Source organism: Brachyistius frenatus, unplaced genomic scaffold (assembly GCF_029030835.1).
Source record: "Brachyistius frenatus isolate BFR_SWC_R1_liver_20210118 unplaced genomic scaffold, ASM2903083v1 Contig_196, whole genome shotgun sequence".
Lineage (NCBI taxonomy): Eukaryota > Metazoa > Chordata > Actinopteri > Embiotocidae > Brachyistius > Brachyistius frenatus.
The window spans coordinates 659,161-671,859 of record NW_027210795.1 but is presented as its reverse complement, the minus strand read 5'-3'; the positions used below and the strand labels follow the sequence as shown (position 1 = coordinate 671,859).

Sequence of the window (12,699 nt, the reverse complement as noted above, 5' to 3'; positions counted from 1 at the left end):
GTATAAAGTAGTAGAAATACAAGTATCCTGCTTCAAAGTTTGAGTGAAATACAGCAGACTACCTCACTAAATGTTCTTAGTTACTTCCCATCATAGCTCTTTGTGCAGAGCCCCAACAGGAATGTACTTTTGGACAAACAGCTTACAGCGCATGCGTGAAACTAGAGTTTTGTCTGGTGAGTCAGTGTCTGCATAGACGATCTATGGCTGTAATCATGTCTGGACTGGACTTTGTTTATCCCGTGTTTCACAAAGATTAAAATATTCCTGCTTCAAGTGTAAGAAAGTGGAGTTTTTTTGTGACAGTTACCTAAAACAGTCTGAAAACGTTGAAACTATAAACTATAAACTGATCTTTCCAAAAACATCTCGTTCGTTAAAAAGTGTGAGTAAAGGAGACACCAGGAATTAAAACGTCATTCTGCAGTTTAAATTCAAGTTGCATCTGTATAATCATTTGCTCGTTTGTGTTACACTCAAACAAAACCTCCAGTGCTGATTGTGTGCTGATGTGGATGCTCTTAATCCAGTGGAGATACTTGTGACGGAGGTTTGTACAGCTAGATGGCGCTCTAGTTCCAATTTAGAGATTCAGAGATTCATTCAGGCAATTTTAAAGAATCCACAAAGTCACAATAACCCTCTGTGTTTTATATTAGATATAAACAGTCACTATTTATTTACTCCATTCACCACACTGGGATATTTCGCTGCTGGTTATACTGAGTTTAGGGGTTTTACCCTTCACACAGTCCCGCTCTGAGTGTTATCAAAGGGCTTGTAGTCAACAATAATGTTATCAAATACATAATAATACAATAAAAACCTGATTAACTTAGAATTGACTTCATGTCCAGGAACTGCAGGGTGTTGAAATGTGTGCGTTCTGCCTGTGTGCTCTATCTGCAGCTGCAGAAGTGAAGTGCCGTCAGTTACACCTTCAGGCAGCGGGTGAAGAAGCATCCATCCTGCTGAAGGGTTTATGAACGAGTGGCTCCAGGCCTCTCTCTGAGGTGCTGATCTTGCACGCTCACTGCTGTAACATCAAGGAACAAATATTAAATCATCAGAGTTTACAGTGAACTACTTCATGCTGAAGTTTCACTCAAGTAAAAAGAGTTTCATGGCTGTTGTAGAAAGTAGAAAATAAAAAGTGCATTCTCTGGATTTTGCATTGAAGTTGTTTTAAATGTGCTGAAATGTTCCAAATGTACTATTTGTCTGCCTCCTCTAAAACTTCTCAATTATGATATGTGAAAATGCTAAATCAATACAGGATTGTGACTTGGACCTGGATTCACATCATCACCATATTTATAAAAGAAGATTTTGTTTATGCCTCCATTTCTCGGAGAGTTACTTGCGGTTCTGGTACAAAGGTTCTCTGGCTTGCAGACGGTGTGAGTGACATGCTCCTCACACAGCACATCGCCACCCAGGGGAGGCCAGTGTGGCAGTGCTGCACCCGCTGCTTTGTTGCGTGATTTGGGCAGTGCAGCTGGAGTCAGGTAAGGGATGGTTGTCAGGTAAGTGCCACACCGGGCCAAAAACCTCACGCTCACCGTGTGATGCTGTGCATTGCAGCTGGCCAAAAGACAGACTGGGAGCCCTGGCTGTCAACATCTGCTCCAGAGACCGTACCATCTGCCCGAGGCCCCGGGGGGAGCATCTCTCGTCTCAGACCAGCTGCAGAACCCCAGACGTGGACCTGAGCAGTCGTGCAGAGGCAGAGAATGTGGCCAAGACACAGTCGGAGCCACTGAGTGTTGGAACATTTGTCTCACACACTTTGCCATGTTTTATTTGCAGGGTGTGATCACAGTGAGGTTGAGGTAAACAAAACACCTGCTTGCAGAAACTCTAAATCATATAAGGAGGATACTATTCTTTTTTTTTTTTTTACATGCTTAAACTCCCTTTAAACAATAAGCAGGGAGGACTGTTGAATCCAAATTGACTTTTAGAATTGCAAGTCATAAAGATAAGTTCCAGTGAGTAAACCAATCAGGTGTGAACAGAGTTGGAAGAAAACTTCCACTAATGGTGGAAAACTGTGATTTTCTTTTTCCGGAAACCTCTGTGAACATTGTGATACCTGAAAATAAATGGTGGGATGTTTATCCATATCTCACAATGGTGTTTATTTTGCCAAATGATATATGAATTGGTTTATTGTTGAGTCTCATTGTTGTCGTTGAGATTTCCTAACAAATGATGAATCTACACAGCCGTTGTTAAGACCTTTTATTTCATCAATTTGAAAGAAACAAGTAAAAACAGTGTACAAAGTTTATATTATTTGTTTACTAACTGGTGTCCTCAGTCTCAGGAATACGGGAGGGCAGGTACAAAAAAAAGTTGAAATGAAAAATAAAAAGTATAAAATGAATTTCCCTATTTTTAGAAGGTGACAGCAAAGGGCGAGTGTGCATAGGAATAAGTAACAAACAGATGAACAAAGGTTTGCAAACGATTGAAGAGAAAACAATATCATAAAAAACATTACATTCAATAATGTATTATGCACTTTTTGAAAAATGATTATCCAACTTCTTAAAAATACTTTGCTTGCTTTTGGAAACTCGGTACAATTTGAAAGAAGAGCTTCTATTCCCGAGAGTGTCAATTAAGCCTCAGCTTTCTTTAAAAGGGAATAAATCATTCAAACAAATCTTGTTGTATTTGTATCCACAACATTTTGAATTTATATATATATATAAAAAAAAAAGAAGCTAATTTAGTCTTTCCCCACCCATAAGGTACATATAAGGGTCCAAATACAATCATTTTGGGGCAGCAAAGTGCAAATCATTGGCACAGTAGAAGTCCTTTAAAATCAATGCTGGTCTCATAAATAACTCAGAAGCTTGTGAAGACATAGAAGTCCTCTAAAGTAGCAAATTAAAGATGACTCTGTGTTTTCCCCTGAAGCCCAGTTTGTTTGCGAAGTATTCCTAAAGAAGTGTATTATGTTAGTGACCTCATTGAGGCTGCAGCGAATGCACCGGGTGGAAAACACCCAGCAGTGTACTGTACATGGAGAGAAAAACCGGAGGAGAGAAGAGTCTCTGAGGGAGTCGGTATCGAGTGACACCGATCAGAGGGAAACCGGGAGGAGATATATAAAAAAAAAAAAAGGCATCAGGAACTATAAGCACTTACTTCAGGGGGGAGCTATTTATTATCCTGAACAGGAAACTTGGGGCCTCTCAGTGACTCTGATGTGCAAACAGTTGGAAAAAGGAATCCACTGCAGGCCAGCTTCTGCCTTAATGATTAATCACGCTGCATTCTTTGCACGTCTGCTATTCCTCACATCGGACTGTATTGCACAATACATTGATCAGACCCATCATGGCGTGACACGACAATACGACACACTGACGAGTGTCAGTTTTGCATCGTGGTATCAGGAACGCGATACAGATCCTTTCCAGAAGATGGCATTTCAGTCTTAGGAGAATTAGCCATGTGTTACAACACATAAGTATGCAGGAAGTTTGACTTTATTTGATACGATACATTCAATTTATGAAGCCAAAAAATGTCTGAAAGGACTCGGAAAAAAAAAACATGGATTGATCCCCCACTCAACAAACAACACACTCTCTGCTCACATGATGTTTTTGGTCAACAGCGTGCCTAGTTTCTATCTGAAATGGTTGGTTTGCATTTTACTGATTATGTTCAACATAAATGGCCCTTTTCAAAATTATAGCAGTAGCCTAATTTGTGCATAACATAACTACATTTCCCCATTCATTATGGTGTATGGATACCTGCTCAGTATACAACATAACAAGCAGGAAATGCAGAGTGGTGTTGTCTCCACGGTCAGTCTTAAAGGCCACACAGAACAAGCAGTTATCTTTGTTTCGTCTTGTGTTTCCTCCCTCCTGTAAAACACAACTTGCAGACTGTGACTGTGACATTCAACGAGAGCTTTCTTCGGACAATGCTGGGAGGACGAGGCTGCGGCCCGGCCTTTTGAGAGCGCGGTCGGTCGGTCGGTCGGTCGGTCGGGTGGGGTGGGGTGGGGTGGAGGGGAGGGGAGGGGAGGGGAGGCGGCGGAGCCAGAGGAATGTCCGAGAGTCGTTTTAGGCCGTCCCACTGGCAGAGTAGGAGAACTGTGGGAAGTGTGGTCTGCGCTCGCTGTCGAAGGACTCCATACTGTCATCTGGGGACGGAGGAGAAAGAAGCCGTCAGCTCTGGTGGAAGTTTGGGGCGGATGACATGACATGACGAAATATACCATGAGGCAGCGAAAGTTTGTTTAATATCTCGGTGATTATTCTACCTTTGAAATGTTACAAATGGATGAACAGGACAAGTTTCTACAAATATTTGATATTATCTCGATTTTTGTATCATTCCTTTTATATTCGTCACATATTTCATTCACTGCTGCGCAGACAGAAATAGACAATCCTGTATTTCAAATGAGAAAATTATACAATATCACAGCAATACTTTACAAGAATAATAACACTACATATAATGTGCCAACTCCCGATTGAGTTAAATATTCATCTCAGCTATACAAAAAAAAAAAGAAAAGAAAATGTGTGGTTGCTGTTGGACTGGTGAGGTTTAAACCACAGTGATGAGCTTCCTCCCACGATGAAAAATATTCAATGAAATCAGAAACATTTTCTTTAACAAGTTCAACTCAGTTCAGTTCAGATTTCAAAAAGCTAAATGATCTCTTGAAAATAAAAATGTAGAAAGAGACGGGGGCATATCATGACCTGGACATGCACAGCACACACAAATATATGAATCAGATATACGGTATATATAACATTATATATATATCAATCTTAATTTTTTTTTGTGTTAAAATTCACATTCGTGGGATTCTAAATATTTGGAAAACTGTATTTTAATGATTTGACATTACTGCTCTTAAAATTCTCATGCCAATAAAGCCCTTGGAAATTGAATTGAATTTTTAATGCTCCATTTTGATACATGATTAGATGTTGCCTTAACTTTTCAAATATTTATATTCAGTGAAATGATTTTTAATGACGCAATTATCTGAACTTGTTAGACCGAGTGAGATAAACTGCTGACAAACATATCCATATACCTGATCTTCATTTCTAAAACCTGTCCTTTATCTACCTAAAGCACATAGTTCCCTCACGATATCAAGATCTTTATTCAAAGATATCAATATCTACTCTGTCACTGACTGACTGGCTGCCATTCATCCAGTTTGTGGACTTTGTGGGGTAATTCATTGTTTTAATGGCCCCGGCTCTCCAGGAGAGGGCACACTGCTCTCAGGGGAGCCGCCTGCAGGATGGATTCTTTACTCCCATTATAAGATTCTCACAACCAACTCAACCCTCAGCCCACGATTGGGTACAAAACTCTGCAAAAAAAAAAGACAAATTTGTGACCGAATGAATTTGTTCGTTGTCGAGTTTCTCTCGTGAGTCCGTCGACACATTTTAACATGAGAGGAAACTTAAAAGGAATCTGTGACGATCATTTTCAAATTGATTTTGAAAAGACGAGTGATTTTGTAAGTAACCCTGTGAAAACTAAAATAAGGTGAGTTTTTAGTCTGAGTAAAGTGGAAGTGTATTATTGTTGTTAGTGTGGTGGCTGTTCATGTCCGCACGGTTCACTGAGCTCATCACACACGTCAGAGCACGACATCATGAAGCTGCACAAAAAGGAACAGTTGGATTATTTGAAGTTGTCTCATACATCATAAATCCTTTTAAGTACACTGTGTGTGTGTGTGTGTGTGTGTGTGTGTGTGTGTGTGTGTGTGTGTGTGTGTGTGTGTGTGTGTGTGTGTGTGTGTGTGTGTGTGTGTGTGTGTGTGTGTGTGTGTGTGTGTGTGTGTGTGTGTGTGTGTGTGTGTGTGTGCGTGTCTACCTTGTCCGGGTGGTGTAATAGTGATGGTTTGTGCTGTGAACTCCTCGTCAAAATATCTCGTGTCCGTCTCCGAGGTAACTTGCGGCTTAAACGGCGGGACCAGCTGTTGGGTGGGGTGGGGGGACACACACACAAACGCATCAGCACATCACATCCGTCACTCAGCTCGGGAACAGTCGCCCGTCTGATGACAATCTAGACGGTGGCGCTTCGAGCCACGTGAACCTCATCGATCCCCGAGGGAACGACAGATATCCCCGTTTGGAGACGAGGAACGAGAACGAAGGAGAAACACAGCGGCAGGAACGTTACAAACTCACCTTCTTCTCATAAACATCTTGCCATTCAATCGAAGCGAAGAACTTGTGCTGCATGATTTCCTTGGCGTCGTCGGGTCCTCCACCTAACCTGGAAACACAAGCGCAGAAGGTCCAATCAGGTTGTAGCATCACAGAAAAATATGGATCGTTTCATCCAGCTCTTATATCACCACAAATCTCCATAAATTCATATGAGGAACACACCTTCGGATTACAAACGAGTTGATATGGATTCACTTACCTCTGCATCGGGTCTTTCTTCAGGAGACCAGAGAGCAGAGAGCGGGCCTCGGGGCCGAGCGTCCGGGGGAAGCGGATGTCTTCCATGAGGATGAGCTCGAACAGCTTCTCGTGGTCCTGGTTGTAGAACGGCAGTCGGCCGCACATCATCTCGTACATCACCACCCCGAGACCCCACCAGTCCACCGCACGGCCGTAGTCGTTGTCCTCCAGCACCTTGAGGGTGGGACAAAAGTTGGGTTTAATGCAGCTGTTGAGAAGTTCCTAAAGTTCTTGGTGAGGGTTCATTGAGGATATATCATTGTCCAAAAAAAAAAGAAAAAGAGTTACCGAGCTCTTTCAGTTATAGATTATGGTTCGACCAATACAGTCGTGTTTGGACATCAAAAGGCCGTGAAGACAGCGGCTCTGCCAGCTGTATATACCACAGCACAAACCCATCAACCCCCCTCCCCCCCCTCCCCAAAATCACCTGCTCCCCCCTCTCTGGTCTGTTGAGGCAGCCCAGGCCAACACTGACTCACATCTCGCATTAGGAGCAAGGATAGAGTTTCCCCTGGAGCCCTGCATATTTAATCACCACAGGGCCTTCCACACATACAGATCAACAAGCAGCAGAGGTGTGGGTCGCTTAAATAAGCAATGTGTGGCAACAAACAGACCGAGAGGTTTTACCAACAAACCAACTCGATGCACACAGCCGGAGTCACGGAAAGGGAAATATTCAGTCTTATTCTTTCCATAAGATGACTTTTTCTTGACAGTTCTTAATGAGACAAACTCCTCCAGTGTTGTGCTTCGTGAACAGCGCAACCTGTTGCATGACTAATGTGCTGCTGAGTGGAGTTGTTCCAAGGTCTCAGGGGACGTGTACTGGATTCTATCTCGCCAGGCGGATGTTGAAGGTGAAATCAAGACAAGGAGAACAGTCTGTTCTGCTAAACCTTCAGCTGTGTGATGCTAGTTAATTCAGACCCAAGAATAGAAACTTAGGTAAAAAGATGAGGGCGGATTAATAGAATTAGATACGGACACAACAGCGCTCGGGCTGAGAGAGAGGGTCCCGGAAAACAGATGGAAGGATGTGTCCGTAAAAGGAACAAAACTACTTGTGTGTGCATGCGTACGCGGCGCGCATGGGTCTGCGGGCGCTCGGCCTGGCGCTGCGGTGAGTGGCGAGCATCGGGGAGGAGGACCGGGAGGGCAGGGGGAGTAACGTGAAGCCGGTGTGGGGCTAGGATTACTGGGCCGTCTCTATTTCCAGCGCTGCTGTCGTGTGATTCACACCGTGCGACAGCTGGGCCCGCAGCTGCCCCATATATGTAGAAGAGCGCCACAGCTGTGAAGCTGCCAGGAGCGCAGGAGCCAAGCTCATCCCTCATATACGTAACCAGGACTGCCTGCCTGCTTGGGCCCCAGCCTCAAACTAATACTGTTACACCGCCCCAAAGGAGCAGAGATATGAGGAGGAGAGGGAGGATAAAAGACAAACACACACACACACACACACACACACACACACACACACACACACACACACACACACACACACACACACACACACACACACACACACACACACACACACACACACACACACACACGCTGCTGTGGAGCTCTGCTCTGTATACGGCACTTTTTTCTGCTCACAAAGTTCTGCGCTGACGGACATTAATCTTTCAAGAGGGTGAATCCAGATCGGTGTCGGTGGCTCGATTAAACCTGTCGGCATCTTTTCTTTGTGGATGTTCCCTAAAAGCCGATGATGATTTTCTTCTTGAAACTATCTCACAGAAGTGACTAAGTGAATTTCTCCCACTCCTTACTCCAGAGACAAACTGGTCAGGCTTTTGCAGATTGGACCCCCCCCCCCCACTAACCAACCCACCCCCCTCCCCCTTCCTCTCCTCTCCCCCTCCAGCTCTGGGTGGAATATTCCCAGACGTTACAGCATTCCTGTGCAGCACACACAACAAGGTCATTGTTTACTGCAGAACAACCTGTAACACTGCCTGGCCCGCACTCCACAGAGACGCTCACCAGTGACCCTGTTGCCATGACAACGCCCCCTGATGTCTCCCTGCTCTCTCCGCTGCCGAGGTTGGAGCAGTCACGGGCTGTGCTACTCTGTGGAGGACAGAGGTGGGCAAAGGAAGAGCATGGAGTGGACAGGTGGAGCTCTCCAAGGATTTAGAAATAAAGGAAAATACACACACACACACACACACACACACACACACACACACACACACACACACACACACACACACACACACACACACACACACACACACACACACACACACACACACACACACACACACACACACACACGTATATTTTTTTGATGTTTGCCCAGGTGAGAAGATGTAAACATTCAGACACCGTGTCAGCCTAGAACTTTGTGTTTATGGCCTGGTGCTGATAATTAGAGGGCTTTCAGTGTGATCGATAAACAGGACGGGTGTACGTGCTCCTGGCAGGCAATAAAGCTCATAGCAGCTCTGAGCCTGCTTAGGTCAGGTGAAGCATCTCAGGCTGCAGCTGAGGCGGTGGGGGGAGGGGGGCTGTGGCTTCCCTGGTGCCACACAACAGCTGTAGCCAATGTGCTCTTTTTTCCTTCTTCCAGGGGCGGAAGCTCACGTTTCCTGAGGTGCTGCCAGCCAATTACTTCCTCCTCCTCCTCCTCCTCCTCCTCCTCCTCCTCCTCCAGCAGAAAATTCCAAATGGAGGCTAAAAACAACGATACGGCAACTGTGTCAACATGGACACCCTTCTCCCGGAAAACATTTTTACGGGCTAGAGCAAACAGCCATGAACACCGCAAACACTTACAATGAAATATCGGGTTACGTAGCCCACTCCCAACACTTGTCATACCTGCACGCAACAGGGAGTAGCCACACCCCTCCCCATACAGCAAATATGAGACCAGGCCGCCCTGCCCTGGGCACACGGCACACTCATTATCTCAACTTCGACTGGAGATTAGAAAGGCATTTGGAGACAGCTGCCCTTTCTTCTGAATGCCTCTCGTCCACTGATGTCCCACAGCACACGCTACATTTTTTTGTTTGGATTTACAGACGTCACGTGTGTAGGAATTAACGTTCATTGTTGGGCTCTACGTCATCTTTTTCTTCACTAAGTTCAATTTAAACGGTCATTTAGTGCGCTATTGGCTCAAAATACATACATGTAAAAAAAACTAAAACAGTATCAAAATTTAAAAAAACAAAGATAAAGGAGCAATGAATGCAGATTCTTCCCTACAAGACACGAGAGGTCGCCGAGTGATTTGATGAATATGAAAATCATGTGACTCGTATCCTACAGCCTCAATACTTGAGACTGACGTATTAAACGGCGCTCTCCGCCATCACCAGACTCCTGAGCTCTCCTGCCGGCTCTGAAGTGGCGCGACACCGACCTCGTGTTCTTTGAATGCGTCACTTAATGCCACAGAAAACTTGCTTTGCCGAAGGAAACGCTGAAGTCAATATTTCCGGCAGAAGGAATCGGTGTTGTGTTTTTACCTCGGGTGCGAGGTACTCTGGCGTCCCGCAGAAGGTTTTCATGGTGGCGCCGTCTTTGATCCCCTCCTTGCACAGGCCGAAATCTGTGATCTTTATGTGTCCGTCTTTGTCCAGCATGAGGTTTTCCAGCTGAGGAGAAAACAGTCGTACATGAAACAAGAAAATTAGTTTCTGGACGAGAAGGATATTATTTCATATATATATATATAAAATTGAGGAAAAGAAGAGGATACAATAAAAACTGATAAAAACAGATTTTTTTTTTTTTAAAAGATCTTTATCATGGTTGTATCTTATTCTATTAGATCCATATCCATATTTATGTGTTTAGTTATCCAATAGAATAAGATACAACCATGATAAAGATCTTTAAAAAAAAAAAAATCTGTTTCTATCAGTTTTTATTGTATCCTCTTCTTTTCCTCAATTTTATACACCACTGAAAATGTGCATGAAGACAAATGAAAACAGAAGGGTTCCTGGTGATAACCTGCACAGGTGAATTGACCTACGGGCCTAAAGGATGTGCATCCTGCAGTGTCATGACTCGAGGTTGTCTGGCCTTTTAGTATCAGCATGTCCTCCTCCCCTCACCGTCTCTCTCTCTCCGTTAAAGTCACCTGGCAGCTGTAGCTCACACGTGGCCAGCAGCGCCCGGCCAGAGTCAGCACATCCTCCAATCCTGCTACTCTGGCATTTTTCAGGAGAACCCTAGCAGGCTGGGAGCCTGCCTCATAAACCCAAGGGAGGGAGGGAGGGAGGGAGGGAAGGAGGGAGGGAGTGCTGTGCTGACCTGGCTGGTATAGTTTTATCAGCTGGAAGTAGTAGGGCTGAAGATGCCCACTGCACCACTGATAACCCCCCAAAGCGCTCTAAACCCCAACATGCCATATCAATCAGCAGCATCCGTCTCTTGATGTCATCTTTAAAATATTAAGAGTTCTGTTCACCTTTTGAACTCAAATCCTGTACAAGCAGCAGCTGAAACCTTCAAACTTTTTTTTCCCTCCCTAAACGTGATCTACCGCTAACACAATAAAAGGATGTCAATACCATACAGCATGTGCAGATTTCCCCCGCTGGCTGAGAGCTGCTGTGTGTGCGAACTGTGACGGGAGGTGGCGGCGATGCATTCAAAGAGCACGGCTGGTTATTTCTGTGGAGCTGCAGTAATGTTCGAACCGAGCTTCACTCCAGCTGCAGTGAGGTCAGGAGACCGATCTGGGGGAGGCAGATCAATAAACCCTGGCCACTGCCACTGATCTGGACGGAGGCAAGCCCTATTTATATCCTGCCAGGAGAGGGAGGGAGGAAGGAAGGGAGGGGGCGGAGGGAAGGAGAAAGAGAAGAGAGGCTGACGGCGAGGAGGAGGCCTACCTTTAGATCTCGATAAACCACGTTTCTTTCAGCATGCAGGTAGTCCAGCGCCGACACGATCTCCGCACCATAGAACCGCGCACGCTCCTCCGAGAATACCCGGTCTCGTGAAAGATGGAAGAAAAGCTATGGGGGGAGGGGGGTGTGAAGGGAGAGCTGGTCAGTCCAGGAGAAATGGTCAAGTTAACATCCACCAGGTGCACACTCACTGAAGGTTGAAATGGCTCACCTCACCACCGTTTGCATACTCCATGACGAAGCAGAGACGGTCATGTGTCTGGAAGGAGTATTTCAGTCCCTGCAGACAAAAAAAAAAAAAAAAAAAACATGCTCAAAGGAGAACTTCATGTTTTGTAGCCGAGTCAAGAGGAAGCTGGCATTTAAACGTTTGCTGTTAACATGAAACAACAAAATACGTATACAAATATCTAAAAGAGAAGAGAATCGGAGGCCAAATACAGCCAATAGTATTTAGCGACTGTTAAGTGGTCAAGCATTCGTCCCATTGGTTGCGCTGACTGTGTGGCATCATGCATCGTTCCCTCCACCTGCCGCTCAGACGTACAGAGAAAGGGTTAACTGATAAAACAAAGAAAGTCGGGTGTTGCTATAAAAGACTTGACTCGGCTGCAGCCTTTGTAAGAATGGCACTTCAAAACATTCCTGGTAAAACTGCCTGCTTGTTTTTTTTTTTTTTTTTTTTTTTCTGAATGGACGGTGCTGGGTTGGACTGAAGAGGCTCCTGAGGATCTATACGAGTTATAATAAGGTTGAGTTTAGGTGTATGGAGGAGCTCCTTACTGTCAAGAACGGATGCTTTGAATTCTGGAGGACTCGGTTCTCTGTGAGTGTGTGTGCCACTTCATCCTGGAAAAAGAAAGCACAAAGACTGTTTGTGCAACTCTTACAATAGCCAACTATTTAGGTATCAGTCATTGCTCCGCTCCCCCCCCCCAGTGTGTTTTCACCCCTTTACTTATTCATTGGCATCCACTCACTTTTGCTACGATCACCTCCTTCTTTAGGATCTTCATGGCGTAGTAGCGTCCTGTGGCCTTCTCCTTTACGAGAATAACTTTGCCAAAAGTGCCTTTTCCCAGGAGTTTGAGGTATTCAAAGTCGTGCATAGTCTGGAAGGCAAAAGGAGAGAGAGAGAGAGAGAGATCTGGTTACCAACGGGAACATTAACAAACTCGAGCGCTAACCAGGCAGGACACACAATCCCACCGACAACAACACTGTAGCATTTTTAAGGCACTATTTCACCCGGTGAACAATTTCCACTCCTCTAATGGTTTGGCCTATATGTGGTTGTGTTTCGGTTGACCTCT

At 44.8% G+C, this 12,699-nt stretch overlaps 1 protein-coding gene across 3 annotated transcripts in view; it reads right to left on the bottom strand.

Annotated features, from left to right (window-relative positions):
- Positions 1–3,484: 3,484 nt before the first annotated feature.
- The window catches only part of akt1 (v-akt murine thymoma viral oncogene homolog 1), a 28,838-nt gene continuing 19,623 nt past the window's right edge, over positions 3,485–12,699 (bottom strand). For all 3 annotated transcript variants that reach the window (XM_069718664.1, XM_069718666.1, XM_069718665.1), the window contains exons 6-14: positions 12,367–12,498; positions 12,170–12,235; positions 11,598–11,666; positions 11,369–11,494; positions 9,992–10,120; positions 6,457–6,671; positions 6,216–6,303; positions 5,896–5,998; positions 3,485–4,177 (exon numbers count right to left, since the gene is read on the bottom strand). In XM_069718664.1, the coding sequence (XP_069574765.1) occupies positions 4,098–4,177; positions 5,896–5,998; positions 6,216–6,303; positions 6,457–6,671; positions 9,992–10,120; positions 11,369–11,494; positions 11,598–11,666; positions 12,170–12,235; positions 12,367–12,498 (1,008 nt within the window). In that variant the 3' untranslated portion in view covers positions 3,485–4,097. The remainder of the gene's footprint in view (positions 4,178–5,895; positions 5,999–6,215; positions 6,304–6,456; positions 6,672–9,991; positions 10,121–11,368; positions 11,495–11,597; positions 11,667–12,169; positions 12,236–12,366; positions 12,499–12,699) is intronic.